The 24,922-nt window shown below is 40.6% G+C and overlaps 1 protein-coding gene across 1 annotated transcript; it reads right to left on the bottom strand.

Moving 5' to 3' along the window:
* Positions 1-904: 904 nt before the first annotated feature.
* On the bottom strand, positions 905-24,922 carry emilin2b (elastin microfibril interfacer 2b). The gene is made up of 9 exons (XM_047349200.1): positions 24,686-24,922; positions 24,472-24,597; positions 22,621-22,799; positions 20,780-22,534; positions 6,342-6,548; positions 6,209-6,262; positions 6,071-6,127; positions 5,870-5,986; positions 905-1,583 (listed from the first exon to the last, which is right to left on the bottom strand). Exons 1-9 carry the CDS (start codon positions 24,808-24,810, stop codon positions 1,261-1,263), a joined length of 2,943 nt encoding a protein of 980 aa, XP_047205156.1. The 5' UTR covers positions 24,811-24,922; the 3' UTR covers positions 905-1,260.

Genomic DNA, 24,922 nt, shown 5'->3' with positions numbered 1-24,922 from the left:
CTGAGAAGAAAATACATGTTGTGATTTGCTTCTTGAAACTGCATTAATGCGGCTTTGTTCAAACAAATGAATGTAAATCCTGCTGCTTCTTGATAATTATTTCTGTAGATCTATACGTAAACTCAGCATTCACTGTTCATTTTTTATGAACGTTGAATTTCTGACAGATGCTTAGGATTTACTGTGTTGTTATTGACAACTGTCTAAATTTTACAGCATTCTTTCTGTGAAAGTGACAAGCTTTGTGTGAAGAGACCACACTTTAATTTATATTAGTTTTATGAAACTGTACTTTTATTTTCCAAAGAAGAACCTTAGCTACTGCAGGTCGTTTCTATAGATTGCTCGGACCAACTTGTGGGTATCCAATAGAATGTAAAAGCAATAGACACATATGCATTCAGCTGTGTGAGCTGTACAAATGTATACACAGATAGTACATATTTCTGTGCTGTTGTATTATTAAATGGTGAAAATGTATCACATTGAAAAAAAACTTTAATAAAAAGAATGCATTCTAAATTACAAAGCTTTTTTTATATTTAGTCAGTCAGTCATTTTCTACCGCTTATTCCATAGTGGGTCGCGGGGGAGCTGGTGCCTATCTCCAGCAGTCTATGGGCGAGAGGCAGGGTACATGCTGCACGGGCACGGTGGTGCAGTTGGTAGCACTGTTGCCTTGCAGCAAGAAGGTCCTGGGTTCAATTCCTGGCCGGGGGTCTTTCTGCATGGAGTTTGCATGTTCTCCCCGTGCATGCGTGGGTTCTCACTGGGTACTCCAGCTTCCTCCCACAGTCCAAAGACATGTTAATTGGTCACTCTAAATTGCCCTTAGGTGTATGAATGAGTGTGTGTATGGTTGTATGTGTGTTGCCCTGCAATGGGCGACCTGTCCAGGGTACACCCTGGACAGGTCGCCCATAGACTGCTAGAGATAGGCACCAGCTCCCCCGTGACCCGCTATGGAATAAGCGGTAGAAAATGACTGACTGCCTTTTTATATTTAAGCTCTGACAGGCTGTTTGTGTGCATTTCCAATTCTTTTGAACCGTTAAAGCAGCATAAAAGCAGGATAAAACTTAAAAACTATATATTATTACTTATAATTCAGGTCATCCCATTTATAAGTGTGAGACTTTCTTCTCTTACGCACTTGTCTTAAATACAGTGTCACCATTTTCTGATAATTTAACCAAACCAACTGAAAATGCTTCATCTTAGCTGTTTGTGTAACAAAGAGTCAGAGGAGCTACCGTTTTATCAGGGGCTGCCGTAAAGAAGCACAGCACTAAAAGATGACACGATCTGTGGGGAGTCAGAGATGGCGAGTTTTCCAGCGGTCAGCACGAGTCCCATTCGGTCTCCTTGCTTCATCGAAACAACCAGACTCAGGGACGTCGAGCCGCTGCAGCTGCATTGTTCTTGCGACAGTGGCTCTGCAGCCTCAGAGGAGAAGCCTGCAGAATCCAGCATCTGGATGCTGTTGTTGGACACCGACAACACGGCCTCGACCTTCTCTCCTCTCTGGGCAGCGAGCATGGCCGTCACCAGGTAGCGGCCGTCTGTGGGAGTGGTGAAGATACCTGCAATACAAAAAGATGATCTTTGAACATTGATTGTTATCAAAGACGGTCACCATCTTATTTTATTTTGTTCTTAAGCCAAACCAGAGAATGTGTGGAAGTGCTGATCAACTAAGAGACTTCTCCAGATTAACAACCTGAATTTCAATTTGCTCATGATTAAGAAAAAAATGTTATCTTTAATTCATATTTTCACCTGGACATACAAAGACGGTTGCATGACAAGTACCAAAGATACTCTCAGAATAGATAGGGAGGGAATTTCTATTTTAGTTCCATTCTGATCTATCAGTGGCTTTTAATACTGTGCCATACTCAATGATCTCTGGGATCTATCTTGCTCTTTAATGGTTTATCTCTTACTTACTGAGCATAAAGTTTCATGTGATGACAGGCAATACCGATTTCTCCCTAATATCCCCGGCCTGTGGTGTACCGCAAGGGTAGATAGTTGGGCCTGTTCTTTTCTCTCTGCACAGTGCCACGAAAATGTATCCGCCCCCTTTACCATTTGCCTTGGTTCAGATCAGATAAAGATAACCGGAGTAAATAACAAAAAGCAGTTTTCAAATGTAAAAAAGTAAATGTGATTATTAAGGTTTTTTGGTGTAATTTCCCTAGCCTGCTTTCTGCTAGCCCTGTATAATTGGGGGATTACTTAAATAGAACATGTCTGACAACATGAAGTAGGTTAAAACATCTAACAAAAATAGAGAACTAGTTGGCAAACAAATTAGAGAACAGTTAAGAAGCAAAGTCATTGACACCTATCGTTCTGGATGGGGTTATAAAACCATTTGTAGGGTTTTGGGAATCCAGTGAAACAGACAGTAAAAGGGCATTGTCTACAAATGGAAATAAAACATGGAACAATAGGGAACCATCACTGGAGTAAGAGGCCTACCAAAATTATTCTAGGAGCATATCATTGACTCATTCAGTATGTCACCAAAGACCCCAAAAGTGACCAATTTCTGTGTATATTTATGTAACTGACAGCCAGGACCAAAAAATATATGAAACAATAAAAAAATTAATCTTCTGCACTTCTGCTTAAAAAAAGCCATCAATCATCATCATAATCATTGCCTACTAGCTCCCTGGAGGCACAGACCACTGACAATATGCAATCCCTACTCTGCACTCTCTTCTCCATTTGGTTTCAAGGGTAGTCTAGCCTCTTGATGTCTACTTCTAAAGCTCTTTGCCAAATGTTTCAAAGTTGTTTTCTCTCCTCTTTTCTTGAGGGTTGCAGGACAGAGGTTGCCTGGTGATGTTATTAGTGGGCTTGTGCAGAGAATGGATGACCTATTCTCTGCGTCTCTTGAGAACATGCTCTTCTACAGGCAGCTGGTTTGTATGTTGTCAAAGGTCACTGCTGCTAACTTGATCTGTCGAGTGCATGTACAGCATCTTTGGGAGGCAGCTGTTTATGAAGGTTTGCTGTCTTTTTGTGACTGCTGCTGTTGTCCTTTAAGTCTTGGCTCAGTGAAGGACCACTGACTTTGTAGTGGCCTTGAACAATACTAACTTTGCTTGTTGTGACAAAAAAAGCTGAAATCCCAATCTTCTGTAGTTTGTTGAATGCCTCCTTGTCTTTCTGATTGCGAGTCTTCACATCCATATCTGAGTCATCCTGCTTGTCTACAGTGTTGCTACTTTAAGTAAGTAAGTATGGTAAGAGGAAGAATTCCGACCTTCCAATGCTTGATGGGTTCGTCAATGTCGCTTTTTGATATGGGTCATAAAGGTAAATGCTCAGGGTGACATCATACAGTATATGGGGGATTGGTGCACAAGCAGCAGATTATCCCTCGAACAACTTTTCTTTCTTTATGCCTGCACAGTAAATATGAAGTTGGCAACAACATTCATTGAGTAGGCATCCCTCTGCTTGCTGCCGAGAATAGGGAGACAACGTTACTGTATGTGCTTTCTGCAGGACTGAGCTGTATTTTCTCCCCCCCGCCCCAAAATCACTGAGAATTTTTTACTCGGTTCAGTACTTCAAGTGTTGTTCCAAAAGATCTTGGTCTTGACTTCATCAATATTAAGATCTACTTGTGCTGAGGCAGGTACTACTTTGTCCAATTTATCTTGTGTTTGTTGGTAGGTTTGGGATAGAGGTTCCAGGTCATCTACTGTAGAGACCCTCATCATCCAGTCAATTATCAGCAAAACTGGAAATGTCACAGAGGTTATCAATTATCCTCATATTTCAATATTTTTTTACTGAAATATAATATACAGGTCCTTCTCAAAATATTAGCATATTGTGATAAAGTTCATTATTTTCCATAATGTCATGATGAAAATTTAACATTCATATATTTTAGATTCATTGCACACTAACTGAAATATTTCAGGTCTTTTATTGTCTTAATACGGATGATTTTGGCATACAGCTCATGAAAACCCAAAATTCCTATCTCACAAAATTAGCATATCATTAAAAGGGTCTCTAAACGAGCTATGAACCTAATCATCTGAATCAACGAGTTAACTCTAAACACCTGCAAAAGATTCCTGAGGCCTTTAAAACTCCCAGCCTGGTTCATCACTCAAAACCCCAATCATGGGTAAGACTGCTGACCTGACTGCTGTCCAGAAGGCCACTATTGACACCCTCAAGCAAGAGGGTAAGACACAGAAAGAAATTTCTGAACGAATAGGCTGTTCCCAGAGTGCTGTATCAAGGCACCTCAGTGGGAAGTCTGTGGGAAGGAAAAAGTGTGGCAGAAAACGCTGCACAACGAGAAGAGGTGATCGGACCCTGAGGAAGATTGTGGAGAAGGGCCGATTCCAGACCTTGGGGGACCTGCGGAAGCAGTGGACTGAGTCTGGAGTAGAAACATCCAGAGCCACCGTGCACAGGCGTGTGCAGGAAATGGGCTACAGGTGCCGCATTCCCCAGACCTGGGCTACAGAGAAGCAGCACTGGACTGTTGCTCAGTGGTCCAAAGTACTTTTTTCGGATGAAAGCAAATTCTGCATGTCATTCGGAAATCAAGGTGCCAGAGTCTGGAGGAAGACTGGGGAGAAGGAAATGCCAAAATGCCAGAAGTCCAGTGTCAAGTACCCACAGTCAGTGATGGTCTGGGGTGCCGTGTCAGCCGCTGGTGTTGTTCCACTGTGTTTTATCAAGGGCAGGGTCAATGCAGCTAGCTATCAGGAGATTTTGGAGCACTTCATGCTTCCATCTGCTGAAAAGCTTTATGGAGATGAAGATTTCATTTTTCAGCACGACCTGGCACCTGCTCACAGTGCCAAAACCACTGGTAAATGGTTTACTGACCATGGTATCACTGTGCTCAATTGGCCTGCCAACTCTCCTGACCTGAACCCCATAGAGAATCTGTGGGATATTGTGAAGAGAACGTTGAGAGACTCAAGACCCAACACTCTGGATGAGCTAAAGGCCGCTATCGAAGCATCCTGGGCCTCCATAAGACCTCAGCAGTGCCACAGGCTGATTGCCTCCATGCCACGCCGCATTGAAGCAGTCATTTCTGCAAAAGGATTCCCGACCAAGTATTGAGTGCATAACTGTACATGATTATTTGAAGGTTGACGTTTTTTGTATTAAAAACACTTTTCTTTTATTGGTCGGATGAAATATGCTAATTTTGTGAGATAGGAATTTTGGGTTTTCATGAGCTGTATGCCACAATCATCCGTATTAAGACAATAAAGACCTGAAATATTTCAGTTTGTGTGCAATGAATCTAAAATATATGAATGTTAAATTTTCATCATGACATTATGGAAAATAATGAACTTTATCACAATATGCTAATATTTTGAGAAGGACCTGTAAATATATTGCCCAAATAATGTGTAAAACTCATGATTGCTGAAAATCCAAATAAATACCTCCCATGCTCAGGATAATACACAGAGCTCTATGTGTATGTTGATATGTGGATAGGTCCCATTCTCATTAATTCCAAAAAGTTTCCCAAAATTTAAGTAAGCATGTCAAACATGGCATTTTGCCATTAGTTTTTCTCAGTCTTATTATTTTGTGTCAGTCAATTGAAGCTTCCTTGTGGTTTGTTGAAAAATAAAATTGTTTTATGAGTATCTTTAGAAGGAAGTTGGTCATATTCTTTAAAATACCAAAATTATCAAATTAACTGATCTTTCAAATTTGGATTGTCTTTATTTAAATAAAAATACATTAAATATAAATAAACATTTGAAGTCAATGTATGCTTTCACAAAAATGTGAACAGCAGCAGTTTTATGCTTTTTTGTTTATTTTTCAAGAGATTGTGTTAAGCTACCTGTATGAGGGTCATAATGTCCTCCATCGTTGACCAGCACCTTGTTGAATCGGATTATTCCGACTTCTCCTTGGAATGGTGGGAGAGTCAGACCAGCTGAGAAGGACACCTTCTCACCTAAAAACCAGGACAGGAAGTATTAGACATAAGCAAACATAATCCAAACAGGTTCAGGCTCCTAAGTGATGGATTAACTCTAACCTGAAGCTGTGATGGTTTTTTGGTTTGGAGGTCTTTGAGGCATATTCACATCTGTCGCTTAAATAGCAAAATAAAAAGTTATTTGCACCCTAAAAGTTCATCTCTGATGCATCATAAAACAGTAGTAGGAAAATGTACCTGAGATTAGAGGCATACTGGTCATTAGGGGGTCAGTGGAGATAACAGGTGGAGCTTTGGATAAAACCAATGAGAGAAAATAAATAATAGTAAAAACAACATGCAGAGCAATTTGTATGCAAATGTGTATTACCTGGAGCTCCAGCAAATCCCTGAACAGACATCATGTTTACGTCCATCCCTTTGGCCAACTCAGATGTCATTTCTCCTGGTGGACCTGCCTCTCCTGTCTCCATCACAGGTAGATGCTGAAGGGAGGGCTCTACAGGGACAGCTGACACTTTAAAACTCTCAGCTGACACCCAAGGAGATCCTGCTTCCAACGGTCCAACACTGGCACCTGAACAGAACAGAGATGTATTGAGGCCACAGATTAAACAGACCAGCTGGGCTCAACTGTATAAAGCTGTAAAACATTATCCCAGCTATAAACGTCCATTTCATGACATGCTGAAATATAATTCTTTGTAAAATCTCTTTGAAGTGCTCATTTTTCTTTACAAATATTTTAAAAAATAGGACATGTTTCTCCAGAAACAACTCTTTGTTTTTAAAGCTGAAATGTTAACATGTGGGTTAAATCTGTAACTCAAAGCATTCTTGTTTTGGTACATTGCTTTTTTTCATGTTGAAATTACAGTATATAAAACCAATTTACTGATGATGATTAATGTAGACAAGATCATTTTTGTGTTTTCTAAACCTTCAAAAGCCATTCTTACTGAATTCTGATTAAGTTGAAATTATTTTCTCACTTAAATGTTCCAAAACTTAACATCAGTTATTATTAGTTTGACTTTCATTCTTGATATAACTGGCATAAACGTTTGTTTTCCAGCTAAACCTTTAGAGGGAGTTTAGGGGTATATTTTGTCGTCAGCAAATAACAACACAAGACCTAATACAATACCTGATACAAGAAACAATGTATTTAACAGTATTGGCACAGTGTACTGTTGCACAGGTCATTGTTTTAGCTTAGCCTAATGTACCAAATAATGGAAGTGATTTCAAATAATATCTGCAACAAACAGCTTTTTGTGTTGGAGTTCCACCCATGCCACTAACCATTTAAATCATCATTGAATCAAACTATTTTAAGACTTTATCTTGATGCAGGTATGACATACTCCCCCTTTACTGTGAGCTTAAATTACAGTTAATGTCTAAATGTACACTTTCCCATGTTAACCCTCAGGATTCTCTAAGAAAGGGAAAACAGCTGCTGGGCAGAGGCTTCATGCAGGCTCCTTTCATGTTGTCATGTCTGAACTGGAGATGCATTTTTGATGTCATCAAAGCTATTCAACAGAAGCATCCTCAGTGGCTCAAATGCATTGAGGTGTGCCTCAGGGATGAGTCATTAGTCCCTTAATATTCTCCAATTCCATTTTGTAGTAATCATATTCAGAACCATTATATACAATACATTTTTTTTATTCATGGGGCTACGTTCTACATGCTTTTAATAGCAATAGATCTTTTTTCCAGTTTTGTTAACTGTTGACATAACTTAGGGAGATGGTCATTTAAAAGAAAAATACAAACATATCTTTCTAAACTGACTTTTAGTTTACTTTTAGTATTTTCTTTCTACATATTTAAATATTAAATTCATTTTGTCTCTTTATCAAAACATTTTTCTAAGTTTATCTTTGGTTCTACTCCATTTTTAATTAGATTTTAATGCCTTTAACAACAATGTTTACTACAGTTTTAGATGTAATCATAAATGAAAAGTAATTTTAAGTTTTATCTTTATTTATTTTTCCTTTGACTAAAATACATTTCAACCTGAAAAGACTCACAAATGAGAGAAACACAGAGATGGCAATTAGAGAAGTTTATTAGTTGATGTTTGTTTTCTTTTGGCGGTCAGACCCCAGTGGAAGACATGGATGTTGATAATGACATGAGCTTGAATGAACATCTTAGGGTTAGAATTAGAGAAGTCTTCCTCCTGGGATCCTGATACTGGTGATGGAGTGAAGGCCTGAGGAGATACAGAAGTCGGATGGAGCTTGGAAGCCAGATGGTAGAGATGGAGCGGAGGAGGGTCAAAGCTCAGCTGAAGAGCAGGAGATTCTCATGAAGGTCTTTTAAAGGGAAGCCTTGAGGGATGATTGGCTGAAGAGGAATGCGAACCAAAAGCTGTTTGTTTGGAGCGGAGAACATGGTGGACTAGTTAGACGGAGCCGGAAGTTGTGGTGAGTCTTCCAAGTCGAATTTTCGTCTAAACTCCATTACAAACGTTTAGAATTAAATATTTTTATTGTGTTTTATCTGCCTTTAGTATTTAGGAAAGATATTGCAATTGCGTTTTTCTGTTCTACATTTTACATGATGTGTTCTAAATGTATTTACTTAGTTTAGGATTTTCTGCTGTTACAGTTAACTGTTGAATGTTTAACATTTGCAAACCCATTTGCAATGCAGACTGTATGAAAAGTGCTCTTTAAATAATAATAATAATAAATACATCTGAATAACATTTCCAACAAAAATGTAGCTTTATCCAATCTTTATCTGCCCACAAATACATTTCAAAATTTGTCTTTTGTATTCATGTGATGCTTAACTTACTATAAATTGCCATATTGCTTCTCGTTAGGCACTCTACAACTAAGCTGAAAAAATACTTACACACAGTTTACCTAAAGACATATCAACAGCTGGCCAAGTGCTTGAACCACTTTGGTGGTGGTCGTTGCTAATGTTAGCTTTTACAGTTGCTCATTTTACTATGATGGCATAATGCTGTAAACTCCCTGAAGCAAAGCTTAGCCAGCCTCTTTTAGCTGTCTCTAAAAGCAATTTAATTGTCAAATAAAATCTACAATAAATCCTGAGTGCTCAGAGAGAAGGCAGCTGGACATTTTTGATCCTTGAAAATATGTTTCTTCTGACATTCTAAACACTCTCATCACCTAATCCTAACCCTCTAAATTAGGGGCAGGATTAGCCATGGTTAATCCACCTTGGCATCACACGAGACTTTAGGTGGTAACATTAATTTAAATGCTAAACCTTAGTCAGTGACAGTTCTCATGGAAATTGGTTTTATATTTTAACACAAAGTGAGTTTTTATCTAAAAATATTCGAAAGTTAACCACATTTTCTTCTAGGAAAAGGGCAAAAATAAATGTCGATTTGTTTTTAGAGTATTTTTATTTAGACTTGCAAAGATTGGCAAGTATGACTTAAAAAGTCAAATTACCAAACATAATAAAAACAGGAGTTAACACCAATCTTTGCACTCATAAACCACGTAAATGTGCATAGAAACTTTTGTACTCCCAGCCATCTAGCTATCCATTTCCATCTAATTTTCTTAGCTTGGGATGCAGAGGTAACAAGTCTAGGAAGTGACACCTCACCTTAGTGACATGTTCAACCTCTTCTTTTTTAGATGTTCCCAAAGAGTACCCAGAGACTTCTTCAGGTCTCAACAAAGCAGGGTGTGCCTTAAAAAGCCTCAAAAGGGGAGCCATTCACAAAACAAGCACAAAAACCACCTAAATGGAAACATAACATATCCAATACTTTCTGCCATTACACCGTTTTGTATGTTTTGAAACATGTCACACAGGACTAAACATAAGCAAATGAAGGAGGTTTTGTGAAACCGGAAGTCCTGTTATATCTTGGAAGCGTGTTTGTCACTTTTGATCCACTCCTATTACAAAATGTCTGTATATAGGTGAAATCCAGTCTTCAGCTGCGTCGTGACCGGGTGTAATACTTTTCCGTCACTCTCTCTCATCATTTACTTTGTTTTGTTGTTGTTGTTTTTTTTTTTTTTGTTGCAACAGGTTTAACTAGCCTTCTGGGAATATATGTACAATGAGTGCCCTGAGTGTTCAAATAATCCTTAATTTAATTAAAAAACAGCAAGCGATGGCTTAGGTGTCTCTTGCAGTTTCAAACATTTCATGTCCCTTGGTGATGAAGTGAGCGTAGAATTGTGTGAGATTACGTGATGCTATTTATGGGTCCTGGCTGCAACATTTCAGGGTGATCTTAAAATCTTACATAATTGATAAGTGGGTTTTGTCCATCTTTCATAAAGATAGTGGATGTCACAGGAGAACTGAGAACAACATCTAAAGCACTGCAGGCTTGCTTCACTTGCCTCAAATAAGGTAAGTTTCACGATTCAACTGTGGAGACTTGGCAAAAATGGAAAAATATCACTAAATAGTATATGTTCTAGGTGTTATTATTATTATGACTGTAATAATTAATACATTCCACTGTATAATATACCTTTTTACTTGCAGTAGTTGCAGGAGTAATTTGCATTTTTCTACTCAAAATAAAAGAAACCTTATCATGTCAACTTTTCACTTTTAAATATTTGTGTATGTACTGTAAATCAATTGTATTTCACCTGACATGCCAAGTTTTTCATTTTTTTAAGTTTATAGTACAATACACTTTAACAAAGCAGCTTTGTAGACCAGGTAGTACCAGCAACAGTGCCAGAAGGGATGATTTGTTGATAATTCCCAGGAATCCTCTCAGTAATGGCACCCTGGACTACAGTTGTATAAAGTTGATAAGTTTAAGGCCACAGGACTGTCATTTTCTCTCTTCAAGTTAATTACAGGCTAGATAATCATTTGATGTGAAGCTGTCAATGAGGCCCGTTGCTAGTCTTGCTATAAAGATAATCACAGCTGTGTGTGTCATATCTGAAACAGTGGAGCTATCGTAGGTTTTTTTCAGGAAATTCATTAGTCTTTGATGGTATATGTTATTTAAGGAAGCAAACAAAAGACAAGGAACAAAATGCTATACCATATATATACCAATTCAACAAAGCCATCCTTAATTTATCAAATAATTGTGGTGTACCTCAGGGATGCATGTTTAGTTCTTGTCTATATTACATTTGTATGCTTACCTTCAAAACCTAGATCTACAAAGATAAACAGTCTACAAAGATACCTCCCCCAATTTCACTGCCCCTGAAGGGAAACCAGTACATGAAAAGCATACCACCAGCACAGTGAGGAACTGCCACATGTTCGCCTCGGAATCAGGGGAAAGGGTCACTTCAGAAAACTTTGCCTGTTAAACCCAATATATGCTGGCAGACCAGTGTCTCGCAGTAAAACAGCACAGGAGGTAAGCCTGTAAGTGTTATTTTCCTTATATAAAGCGAGGTATGTACTACTCTTTGATCTGAGCAATTCAAAAGTGATTTCCGAGCTGCTGCCACAAATAAAAGAGCCAAGCACAGGATGTGTATCTGCACGGGAGAGTGTACTTCTGGATTAAAGAGGTGAGCTGTAAACAAATACAGCTGGATCTAAATGTGTGTTTCTCCAACCAGTTCAGCGAAGGGAAATCCTCTCTTTGTTGTTAGTCATTTACCCACCACCAGTTTCTGATTACAGCAGTTTCTTGTGTTGCAAAAAACAGACACTTTCTACTTTATAAATCACTTTTTAATAATGACTGCAATGCAGCATGTTGACTTTATGAGACACCGAAACACACTGGGGTCTTAAAGCTTTGATTTAGGAATCCATAAATACAATCTATGTGTTTAGTGGCCAACTCAAATCTCAGAAGAAGAAAGGAATGAGAATGAGAATAAATTTCACAGCTCTGTCACAAACAGTCTGAAAAACAGGGTCTAAATGAGGAGTCACAAAAAACAAAAGATGAAGACTTTATTGTTCCTGGAGGTCGTCTGTCAGGCACGGTCTTGTTATTTGGTTTGCGAGCGCGTCACGTTTGACTTCTGGAGAGGATTGGTCATCTTATCTCACACAGGTCACAGACCCACGAGCCTAAACACTCAGCGACATCATAAGCAGAGGAGCATTGCTCTCTTATCTCTGAAAGTTTCCATAAAAGAGCTCTACGGCGCTGTCATGAGAGGCTTAATCCAAAAACACAAACAGAAGGACTATTTCATCTCAATTGAGGGTAATAGGAGACCTTCATATGGTATTCAGAAACAAAGCAAACTGAGAAGAAGATGTGTGCAGTGTCAGGATCTCTGTTTACAGCCTGTTTTTATGTAGCAGTCGTCTTAACCGCCTTCAGGCTACATTTCCATGACGACTTTGAAACAAGTAGCAGGAATTTCTATCACAGTGTTCACAAAGATGAGATGGGAATTACTTCTTAATTGAGAACCTTCTCTGATGAAGAATGCCTTTTAGAGTTTGCGGAACTGGTTCAAAGTGATCACACAGTTCAGTGGAAATCCTCTTAACCTCCAAGAGACCAATTTTCCAAGTCCGAAAATCAATTTTTGGATCGAATGGCATGTCAACCTTGGCCCAGTTCATACCTTATTCTTAGGGCATGTTCAGCTGAGGGTCATCAGACAACTGTGTGAGAGAGGTCTGAGGCTTCTGGCTAAAACAGTAAGTCATTAATAATCACAACTCTCAGAGAAAAGTGTTCAGTTTATTAACCGGAGAAGAACTCTTTCCATAAGTTAAACGATAGATACACGTTCACTGAAGTTTTTCTTGTAGCAGGTTTATAAGATTGTTTTGTTTTTTTAAATAAATTGGGTAAAACATAATTGGAAAACTACGGCACACCATGTAAAAATGACAACAAAAAAAATATTGTGAATTTTAAGTACATATCTAAAACGTTTTTATTTAACAAAAATAAAAATCTTATCCAGCAGCATTACCTTTATCTGTTAAGGCATTGGATGCAGGGTGATGGGATGGACATGTATAACCTTCCAGTAGTGCAAGAATACTGAAGTTTACATGGAAAATCAAACAAAACGTGTTGTGAAAGCAAGCAGGGAGCTTTTCTGACCGGTAATTAATTATTACAACTAAATTCAGAAGTCGTAAATTTCAGGTCGCAAGTCATAAATTTCAGGTTGCAAGAACAGTGTCCAGCAAAGGTATTCACCCTTCTTGCGCTTTTCCACATTTCTGTTAAAACTACAAACTTGAATGTATCCTATTAGGATTTTATGTGATAGACCAACATTATGTAGTTTATAATAGTATGTGATGCAGCTGTTTTGTGAAGGCCTCAGATGTTTGTTGGAGAATTGTAGTGAACAAACAGCATCATGAAGGTCCGAGAACATAGAACGTTCTAGAGAAGTTTAAAGTAGGGTTAGGTTATAAAAACGTATGCCGGACTTTGAACATCTCACAGAGAGCACTGTTCAAACCATCTCACAAAAAACAGAAAGAGAATGGCTCAACTGCAGGCCTACCAAGACGTGGCTATCCACTTAAACTCTCCCTTAGCAAGTTTCAGAGAAACCACAAGCTTTCGGAATTAGGGAGGAATCTATAAATTGAGCTGTTTGGCCACAATTACAAGATGTAAGTTTAGAGCAGCCAAGGGAAAGCTTTCAAATTTAAAAAATATTTTATCAACAGCCAAGCATGGTGGTGGCAGCAGCATGGCATGTTATGCATAATTTAAATCCCAAATCTATTCAGAAAGTCATCCCCGTGCTTACAGGATGTGAACTTTCTGGCCAGAACTATAACTTATAAAACAAGAGAAAATTTAAAACGTTTTTCAACTTCAAACTGAAACATGATGAAGTTGGCTGTGACATCACTCCCAGACTTGAGGTTTTCCAAGTGGATTGCAAATTTCACTGATCTCAACGTCATTGGGCAGGATTTTACATATAAAGCAAAGCTTAAAAGCAGAAAGACATTTGAGAAGCAAACACTGAAGGTAGGGATGGAAAAGGCAAAGCTTGACAAAACAAAAAAACAGGTCCCCTGCAAATGATTCTGAGCAAAGTACTAAAAACAAACACTAAATACAGTACATTAACCCAATATTTCCAGGTTTATCTGGTCAATAACCCTCTTGAACAAACTGATGTATGTTTTTACAAGCCGACAGTACAAGAAAAAATGATATCAGGATCCAAATATTTCCCAAATTAACTGTATTTCTTTCATGAGCATACAAGCGATCATAAATATCTCCAAGAATGACCCAGTTAGAGTACTGAATGCAGCAAAATCACAACTGTTTCCAGGTTTCTTCCTAAAGATTAACAACTGGTGTGACATCATCAACAAACATAGTCATGGACAGCCTCTGGGAGCACATTTCACTTTTTTTTCTTTGGACAGACAATGAACTCACCCACAGAGGTTTAAAAAACTGCACATTTGACTAAAGAGAATGAAGGAAATCTAATTTTATCAGTGGAGAGAATAGTGATGTAAATGTTCATCCAGTAGCACCTAAACACACTTAAGCTTCTGGCTCTGAAATGAGAAGTTGTCTATTAGTGACAATCCATGTTGAGGTGTGTGAAGATGGATCTGTGACAGAGCAGCCTCTTCAGATAAGCTTCAAGTGAGATAATATAGAACAAGTCAAACAGAGAGCACCCATAGTGGCGTCTGATATGCAGGAAACAAGAGTGCAGGTCTGAAACTTGATCATGTCGCAAACAGGAAAAATTGCTGTGTGACATAATTAGAAAGCCACAGGGTGGAGTGACAATATTTCTGAGTCACGGCAGAAATTTCTTTCTGGTGAAAATTTGAAATATTAAATCTTAAAGATGCAGAAATGTACCAGAAACAAAAAAAAAAACTATGCATCATAATGGAAATCTTTTAGAAACCTGCTGTCAAAGTCTGGTTTCAACCCTGCCTGCTGCTAACCTTCCTCCACCACTAAGGGTCGCAGGAGCTGGAGCCTCGAGAGTCTGACAGGTGCACATCGTTGCCTCATCAGCTGGAGGACTATATGAGGGTGGCTCGCCAGCACTTCTACGCCTGAGTGTTTTGCCCTCTGCGGTAGTGATCACCTGGCCCATTACCTTTGTAATCTTGAGAGAATCTAAGAAGAAGTTCTCTGACTAATTGCCTGTTTTTTCCCTTCATCCTAGACCTGTTAACCCGAGCTCCTTGCTGGAGACCTCCCTTGGAACCACCTTCAACAGAATCTGGATTTCTGGATCACTTTCTGGCCTGGCAGCCGCCCTTGCGATTCCACCAGTCTGATCGAGCGCAACCTACTCGCCCTCCCACGGAACCATCTGGATCATCAGAACACTTCAGCCTTCCTGCCCAGCCACACAGCCCCAGACTTGCATCTCTCCCCCCGGCGGATCATTCTCCACCTGAACTGTGAGCTTAGTTTGAAGTGTTATCAGAGATTTCAAACTAACTTTTCACATAGATATGGACCAATCTAGCGTGGCTCGTTGTCATTAGTTCTGGGCTTCCCGTAGTTGCAGACACATAACCCCCATCTAAATTGGACTGATCTAAGAATTGAATCCTGGTCTAACCGGTGCGTAACTACCTATTTGCAGTCAGCTGTCACCCCTAGAACTCCTATGGAGGGAGAGGAGGACAAACCACCTGATATCACCCGGGTGCCGTGTGAATACCACGACCTTAGGTCGGTTTTTAGTAAATCTCGGGCCCTGTCTCTCCCTGCTCATCGCACCTATGACTGCGCCATCGACCTCCTACCAGGCGCTCCATTGCCCTCCAGCCGGTTGTACAAGATCTCTCGACCGGAGAGGGGGGCAATGGAGAATTATATAGCTGAGTCCCTTGCAGGCGGCATAATTCGGCCATCCTCGTCCCCACTCGGAGCCAGGTTTTTTTTTGTCGGCAAGAAGGACGGCTCCCTTCATCCTTGCATCGATTATAGGGGATTAAACGCCATAACTGTTTAGAATAAGTACACGTTACCCCTGCTGTCATCGGCTTTCGAGCCGGCTCACGGAGCTACTGTTTTTACCAAGCTTGATCTTAGAAACATGTACCACTTAGTCCGGATCCACCATGAGGATGAGTGGAAGACGGCATTCAAGACCCCGCTGGGACACTTTGAGTATCTGGTGATGCCTTTTGGTTTATGCAACGCACCTGCAGTGTGTCAGACTCTAGTAAACGATGTGCTACAGGACTTTTTGAATATTTTAATTTTTGTGTACCTGGATGATATTTTGATTTATTCTAGAACTGCCGCTGAGCACCGCCGACATGTGCTACAGCGCCTCCCGGAGAACCAGCTCTTTGTCAAAGCCGAGAAGTGCCAGTTCCACCAGTCTTCCATCAATTTTTAGGGATTTGTCCTTGAGGGTGGGCAGGTTCGTGCCAATCCAGTTCGTGCACTGCACCGTGACGTCAGAGAGTACGTCTCCACCTGCCCGGTCTGCGCCCGGAACAAGACGTCAAACCGACCGCCTGCGGGCCTCCTGCAAACGCTGGGCATACCCCATCGCCCTTGGTCCCACATCGCAGTGGATTTTGTCACGGGCCTGCCAACATCTCATGGTATTACCACCATTATGACCATTGTGGACAGACTTTCTAAAGCCTGCCATCTCGTCCCTCTCAGGAGGTTACCCTCAGCCTTCCAGACCGCTAAGCTCCTGGTGAAACATGTGTTCTGGCTCCATGGCATACCCCAGGATGTGCTGTCCAACTGGGGTCCCCAATTTACCGCCCGGCTCTGGAAGGAGTTCTGTGCGGCACTGGGGGCGAAGGTCTCACTGACATCTGGTTTTCACCCACAGACCAATGGGCAGGTAGAGAGACTCAACCAAGAACTGGAGGCCGCGCTCCGCTGCGTCACATCTTCCAATCCCACCGAATGGAGCACCTACCTGCCATGGATTGAGTATTCACACAACTCCCACGTATCTGCAGCAACTGGTTTCACCCTGTTTGAGGTCTCTCTAGAATATCAACTGCCCTTGTTCCCATCAGGCAAGAAGGAGATCGCAGTGATGTCAGCGCAACAGCATATCCGGAGGAGCAAGCGCATCTGGGACGCGATGTTGAGGGCTCTTCACCGGACTGCAGTCCAGAACAAACGTTACAACAACAGGCTGCACCAGTCCCTGCACCAGCCTACCGCCCGGGCCAGCAGGTGTGGCAGGACGTTCCTCTCAAGTCTCTGTTCAGGAAGTTGTCTCCCAGGTTCATCGGCCCGTACACCATCGAGTCTCTGGTTAATCCTACCTCTGTCCATCTTCGTCTGCCTGCCAATTTCCGGCTCGCCAGCACTTCTACGCCTGAGTGTTTTGCCCTCTGCGGTAGTGATCACCTGGCCCATTACCTTTGTAATCTTGAGAGAATCTAAGAAGAAGTTCTCTGACTAATTGCCTGTTTTTTCCCTTCATCCCAGACCTGTTAACCCGAGCTCCTTGCTGGAGACCTCCCTTGGAACCACCTGCAACAGAATCTGGATTTCTGGATCACTTTCTGGCCTGGCAGCCGCCCTTGCGATTCCACCAGTCTGATCGAGCGCAACCTACTCGCCCTCCCACGGAACCATCTGGATCATCAGAACACTTCAGCCTTCCTGCCCAGCCACACAGCCCCAGACTTGCATCTCTCCCCCCGGCGGATCATTCTCCACCTGAACTGTGAACTTAGTTTGAAGTTTTATCTTACCTGGGCCTCCACTCACCTCTGCCGTTTCCTTTTCAGCTTGACGACCGGCCGCTTCCACTCCTAAATCAACTGGACCAATAAAAACTGCAAATGGAGCTACTCCCAGAGGAAGAGCTCTGGAACTGAAACAGTGTGGGAGTTCTCCGACTTCACATTCACAACAGTGGGAGTCCAGCCCAGTCTCATAGGTGCCATCACTGTGTGGATTCACATGAGAAGTAAGCAGCAGTGTGAACTTCTATTGGTGCATAAGACCGCTCCTAGTAAGAAAAGCCAAACATTACTAAAGAATGAAACATGAATGATGAAAAAAAAAGAGAAATGTGGATGTTAAAGCTTGTTAACCTTGCTGTAGAGTACGTCAGCTGGGTGGGACAGTAACAGCTAAATTGGCATATTATGCTGTCATGAGTCAAACTCTATGATGGACTATAAAACGGTGGAAGGTAAGAGGTTAAGAGTGTTACAGATTAGTCCAATTAGCACATACAGTGACGAGCAAATGTGTATATATACCAGATTTTGTCACATTACAACCACTAACTATTTTCAATGTAGTTTATTAGGATTTATGTACAAAACCAACAGAGTGTAAAGTCAAGTGGTTTTCATTTAAAAATAAAATAAAGCGATCTGGAACATGGTGCATACATTTGTATTCAGTCCCCCTGAGTCAATACTTTGCAGACCTACTTCTCTCTTTAATCACAGCTGAAAGCATTTTGTGGTATTTCTCCACCAACTTTGCACATCTAAAGACTGAAATTCTTGTTCATTCTTCTTTGCAAAATATCTCAAGGACAGTCAGACCAGATGAATGGAGAGCGTTTGAGAAAAGGAATTTCAAGTTTAGCTACAAATTCTCAATTGGATTTAGGTCCGGACTTTGACTAGGCCATTCTAACACATACACATGCTTTGAATGAGCATCCCACTACGTGACCCTACCACCCCATATTTCACGGTGGCGATGGTTTGTGTAGCGTAATGTGCAGAGTTTCATGTTCCTTTTTCCATTTGTTTGCTGTGTCCCCTACATGGCTGATGGCTAACTGCAAATGAGAATTGTCACGGCTTCTTGTTATGGGTTGACACATCATCTTTCGTCTTCTACTTTACTGTCTTTTAAGCTCACTCTGTACAATATGTTGTCATAGTGAGATACAATGGTTTCAGAAGAAGAAGTAAAAAAGCAGTCACAAAGCAGCCAAAGTCCAAAGAAAAACTATTAAAGACCTTCACAAAGTCTAGAAAACCTTGATCATGACCACTTTAAACATTTCTAACAAACTCTGGCTCTGTGGAAGGAAATATAAAGAAAGTAAGGCTAGTTTAAAATCTTTGCACAGTACTGTAGCAGGTCTTTTAAAAGTGTTTAGTATTTCTAAAATATGCAAAAAAAAACGTGTTTACCCATCGACTACGGAAAGAGGTGTATGGGTCTGGCATGAAAAAGGTTTCCTGGGCCTTTAAATTATACCAGAGTAACTTTTATAATAGATTGTGTCTGATTAGGCCAAAGAACCTGAGACATTTTGGCTTTTAAAATAGACTTTTCAGGCAGTGGCTCCCTTGTTACTGTTATTTAGAGTTATTTGCAGAAGCAAAACTGGTGTGTTTGATTGGTACTGGAAATTTGTTGGAAGATGGAAATGAACAACTTTCAAGTTGGGAAAATCCAACAGAACAACCTCCAAAGAGTCTCAGGAGCCACTGTGAACTCTCTAAAATGCCTAAAATGCCTCAAGTATAAATATTGCCAAAGTTGGAGGAATTAGCCATTTATTTGCACTTTTAATAGTTTGTGTCACTTAACTTGAGGCACACACAGGACAACAAAATCTTTATATGTGAAGTTCAGTGTTTAAACGCACAGAAAGGAAAGAAATACGTCATCAGCTTGTATTGCTAACAGTGTTTAGCACAACAAAAACAAACAAATCATAACGAGCTTAACTAAAGTGTGACGTCATTCCCAGATCTATGTTCCAATTTCCAACACAAATCAAACGTAACATAAGCACAAATATTGTCATTTAGCAGGAAGACTAGCTTCACTGAGGCCTGAATTGTGCAACAGCAGAAATGAGCACCTGGCTAATTAACATATTACATATTAACATATTTACAAGAGTCCATCAAAGCTATATCTATTTTAGCCACAAAAAAAAAAATTTCTGAGGTAACTGTAATTAGACTGTTTTCTCCACCATGATCTACCAAATGTTTATTCCAGAAAAATGCAACTTTACATGGACAAAGGCACACCCAAAAATTGCACTCCTGGATGAACAAATGAGTCTGGTTAGCTGTATTTCTTGATGCCAAAGCATTGCTCAACATAACATGGGGTCTGTTAAACCAAGCATGTGTCTTCAATCAAGCTGGCCTGTCTTAAATGAGAACACAACTTAAGAGCATTCAGCTTCCCCCCTCACTCACACTCTGAAACACAGGCCAACATTTGAGGCTCTGCTACAGTACTGTTAACACCCCATAAAGAAAGACTTAGGAGCTCAGGCTAAAAGGTTGATTAAAAACTTTGTTCATTTACTGCATTTCAAGCTTTGCCTTTTAAAACTGCTGTGTTTGCTTAATTACAATAAAAGCTTAAATATTTTAGTAGATATAAACATCGGTTGAGTTAAATAGAGATGTTAATTTGCAGGATCGGGATTAGGCTACACATGGAAAGTAAATATTAAATGTCAACTTCTATTTTGTTTCAGGAAATGTATATTTATTTTTGCCAGGGTTTTCCTTCATTTAATCATGGGACCAATGTAAATATCCATGCCTCAAAGACAAAATGTTATACATTCAGAAATGCATAAAAATAGCCTTGAAAATGCTTATTTATGCAAAGGTGTAAACACTATTCTGATTTTAGATAAATGCCTTTAAGTGACAATAAATTGAACTAAATCATCCGTAATTCCACAAAGAGCTACCAGAACCCGGAGAAGAAGCCAAAGCTGGTTTCACGAAAGTAACAACGCCTGAAGCCAGGAGATTCTTCTTCATGTCCTATCATCACACTGTTTTCTGGCTCCAGACCTCCAGGCCATCCCGTTTCATGATTCATGCATCATGTGAGACATTATTCCCTATCCTAATCCTACTTAGGTGTCAGCTCATGTCTGATTTGCAGGAAGGACAGCTTACCTTCCTTTCCAAGAGAGCCATGTGTTAGTGTCTGAAGGTCTCCGGCTATCTTCAAGATTACATTCTGAAGGGTCTGGCATGTTCCCCTCAGTCCTTGGATATAATCAGCATGAGTCTGGACCGAGCCGTTCAACTGGTTCACGCAGGTCCACAGACCAGTGATGTGCTTGTTCAGGCCCTCTTTCATCCTCAGGAGGATGATGGAGATGGGATCCAGCTTGCTGCACAGAGCCTCAACATTAACAATCCGGCTGTCCATGTTGGTGAGCTCCTCCCCCACGTCTTGAGTTGTTTCTCTGCAACTGTCGGCCTCAGCTTTCACCTTCCTGCCCAGCTCATCCAAACGCTGTCTCAGCTCCTGATGTTGCGCCCTGTGGAGCTCCAAAAGATCCTTAGCCTCCTGCATGGCCCCTTCTTTTATTTGACTCCAGGAGGAGTTCAGGTTCTGATGATTTACTACATCCAGTATTGAGTCTTCTACTCTGTCTAGACGGTCACCTAACTCTATGTTCACATTCTCAATGCTGCTGTTAATGCTGAGGAGTTGACCCTTCATGGATTCAAAGTCTCTTATCTGAACATTCACATGTGTCTCGATGTTATCTACAGCAGATTTATAGCTCTGAAAGTCTTTTTGAAGGTTTTCTAGAGGAGTTAAATTAGCTTTGCACTCTTCTGAGCACAAACGGTCCAGGCCATTGACTTTATGCCCCAGATTATCAACTGAATCCTTTACAGAGCTAATGTCTTTCAGCAGAGCATTTGGGCTCATAAACATGAAGCTGGTGTTTGTCGCTGTCAGCTGGGTTATGAGTTGGTCCTGTATGGATGCCAGCTTGTCGTCCAATGTCTCCTTCAGGTTCTTGACGGTCTCCTCCTGCTTGTTCTGAAGGTTCTCCCCTACAGAGAGGCACTGCTCCAGCAAAGTCTTCTGAGAAGAGTTCAAATGGTTTTCCAGGTTTTCCAGGTGAGCCAGGACAGAGTGAGAATCTGCTGATTCTGCCTTCTGTAGATCAGCCAGTTTTGTATTAAGGTCCTGGATCTCACTGCGGAGGTCTCCTTCTTTTGAGTCCATGAGTTCAGTCAGACTGAGGTAGTTGGCCTCCTGTCCTTCACACTGTTCCTGAACTGAGAGGATTTTATAATCGCAAGAGTTCTTCATATCGGCCATTTTGATTTCCATGCCTTCCATCAACTCTTCTCGCAGAGCGTTGATCTTACCATCCAGGTAGGCTCGCAGATCAACATCACTGCCCTGAGGGGCAGGTTGGGATGTAGATAGAGGATTCTGACCAGTCTGCAACAACAGACGAATTTGCCCATCGTGGACGTTTACTCGATCCAGTAAATCATCCAAGGTATTGCTCCTTGACCCCAGATCATCCGCAACTTGGTTTATCTTGTTCATGACCTCATCCAAAGACGTGGTCCCTTGACCAAAAGAGAAATTCTGCACCTGAAAGCTCTCTGTCTCTGCACCCCGAGCACTGGCAGGCTGTTTGAGGTCATTCAGCAGAGTAACCAACATTTTACTTGCATCCTCCTGAAAGTCCAGTCTCAAGTTGGAGGCCATGTCTGTCATTCTGGCCTGCATGTCGAGGACCATCTGGGACAACTGCTGCACCTCTTCCTCCAAGTGTTGCGCACTTTGAGGTCTTCCTTGGCCTTCTAGTGCCCTGTCAACTGTTTGACCTCTGATCTGTCCCCCCCATGCTGATGGATGATTTCTCTGAGGCTGAGTCCTCTGGTTGGGAGCTACAAAACATTCAAACAATTAGGATCCTTTTATTTAAAGGTTTTTAAGCATTTCATACATTTTAAAGATATTCTTAGCCTCTGACCTTGTGGCTTTGAATACCCAGAGTTTGAAGAGCCATGGGGCAAACGCTCTATTTGAAGAAGTTTCATGTCTTTCACCTCCATGCAGTCGTGACCCTGATATCCCGGGCAGCACCTCCACTGTAGTTCCGTCACAATTTTGTAGCCAATCTTGTATGTGGGCCTAAAATGTGTTTGATATCTACAAACAAAAAATAAAATGAAAAGATAAAGTAAAATGACAGGATTCTCTCTAGATACCGCACAAATACGCACAATTGATGGCAAAATAAAATTAATTTTCCTCATCAGTTTAGCATGATATGTTAAAATTTTCCAGTTTAACAATAAAGTAAAAGTAAAGTAAAATCTTTGTTAGACAAACCTGTAATTATCTTTTATTAACAACTTGTACTAATTTCAACATCCAGAACTCTGTTTGCCTGCATTATTTTATTACTTACTGATAAACTGCATATAACTTAAGCATTTTTCATTATCATGTAATTTATGACCACAAAATTTAATGTATCTTACTCTGATACCCCTAATTAAATCCAAAGCAAAATCTGACTGCAGAAGTAACGCAATTAGAAAATGTTCCCACTATAAAACATGGTGGTGACAGTATCATGCCTTGGGGATATTTTTCTTTAGTTGGGTAGGGAATCTCTTTAGAGCTGAAGGGGAGGTGGATGGAGCTAAAATGGATACTTGACAATAGTGAAAAAAGATTTGAGACAGCAGCAGAGGTTTATCTTCCAGCAGGACAATGACCCTAATCACCCAGCCAGAGATTCACTGGAATGGTTTAGTTTAAACGTTTCTCTGCATCAACACAACTAAATTACATAATTAGGTTGTAGGACTTGAGTGCATCAGGAGGTTTCAGTTATTTGATTCAGGTGTGATGGACTTTGGACACAAAGGTAGCTGGACACTGGAACTTGAGGACTGGAGTTTGACACCGCTGGTTTAGATTAACACATGTTTATTTTTTTACAATGGCCCAAAGAAAGTGCACACCTAAATCTAATTGAGAATTTGCTGCAAGACTTGAAAATATGTTGTTCACCGAGTCTAAATGAGTTTAAGCCATTTTTCACAGAAGAATGAGCAAAAATGTGCCTAGATGTGCAAAACTGGTAGAGGCACATCCAATTAGCTTTCAACTGTCATTAAAGCAAAAGATGATTCAGCAATTTATTTTTATGTGGATGAATACAAATGCATGATTCACTTTTTTTAAATTTAAAAACAATTTTACCTTTATTCTCCATTACACAGTTATGCATTACTTTTTAACGTTTTGTTGGAATGTCATTAAATTATAAAATATATTATAAAAAACAAAATACAGGCCATCGCAATCTTTTACTGCCTTTAACTGCAACAGCAAATTACTCATGCAATGAAATAAATGAAAGTCCGGAAGAACTTGAGCACTAAAGCATGTGGGAATGAAGCAGCCAAAAAAAAACCAACAAAACAAAACAACAAACTACATATAATCGTGCAAAATTTTAAACCACCTCCATTTTCTTTTGCCATGCCTCCAGGCAGCCTTGCTGTTGTGGTTTTGATCAACAGCTCTTGAGGATTTTGTGTTTAATAGGAACAAATTATGTCTTTCTTACAGGCTGCTGGTAACAGGATTTAATTTCAATGTGTAAGACATAGTTTGGCAGAGCTGTTAATGTCAGTTTGTTGGCTTAAAACAATAACTGCTGGATTAAAGATGTGTGAAAAAGGCAATCAATATCCAACAAAAACACTCTAAAAAGACTTTGAGAAAGCCTGGACAAATGATCACAATTTACAAAAACATTACTCCTCCACGCAATAATTGTGATTCGTGACTTTTGAGAACTTACATCACTTGTTGCGCACAGTTTGGCTGCTCCGGTGGGCACGGTAAAAACGCAGGCTGCGCAAAGCTCTCTGTGCCTCCAACCACGGCGCAGCTCACATTCTTGTGCACAACGTAGGCGCACCAGTTTCTGCAAAAAGACGTACACTTCTGTTCTCGTCTTTGCACTAATGTCATTTTGTTATCTGAATAGCAAAGAGTACGCGCAGCTTACTCACTTGTTTCTCTGTCGCGATTCGGAGGCGGAATACGGGTTTCCCTGAAACATGTTGTACTGAAAAGGTGATCCACTGATGAGAGGAAAAGTTAGTAGAAAGCTTAAGAAATGCAGTCCGGGCTTCATGGTTAGGAAGCCAGTAGAAAACACCCGGCAGAACCTCCTCAGATTATAAGCAGCAGTGACTGTGGGTCGTTTCTTCTCTGTGTTGGGCACATCCAAACAAGCTCCTTCCTTC

The sequence above is a fragment of the Girardinichthys multiradiatus genome, chromosome 21 (genome assembly GCF_021462225.1).
Source record: "Girardinichthys multiradiatus isolate DD_20200921_A chromosome 21, DD_fGirMul_XY1, whole genome shotgun sequence".
NCBI classification, from domain to species: Eukaryota; Metazoa; Chordata; class Actinopteri; order Cyprinodontiformes; family Goodeidae; genus Girardinichthys; species Girardinichthys multiradiatus.
Note: the sequence above shows the minus strand (reverse complement) of the source record. Positions and strands in the feature narration are given on the sequence as shown.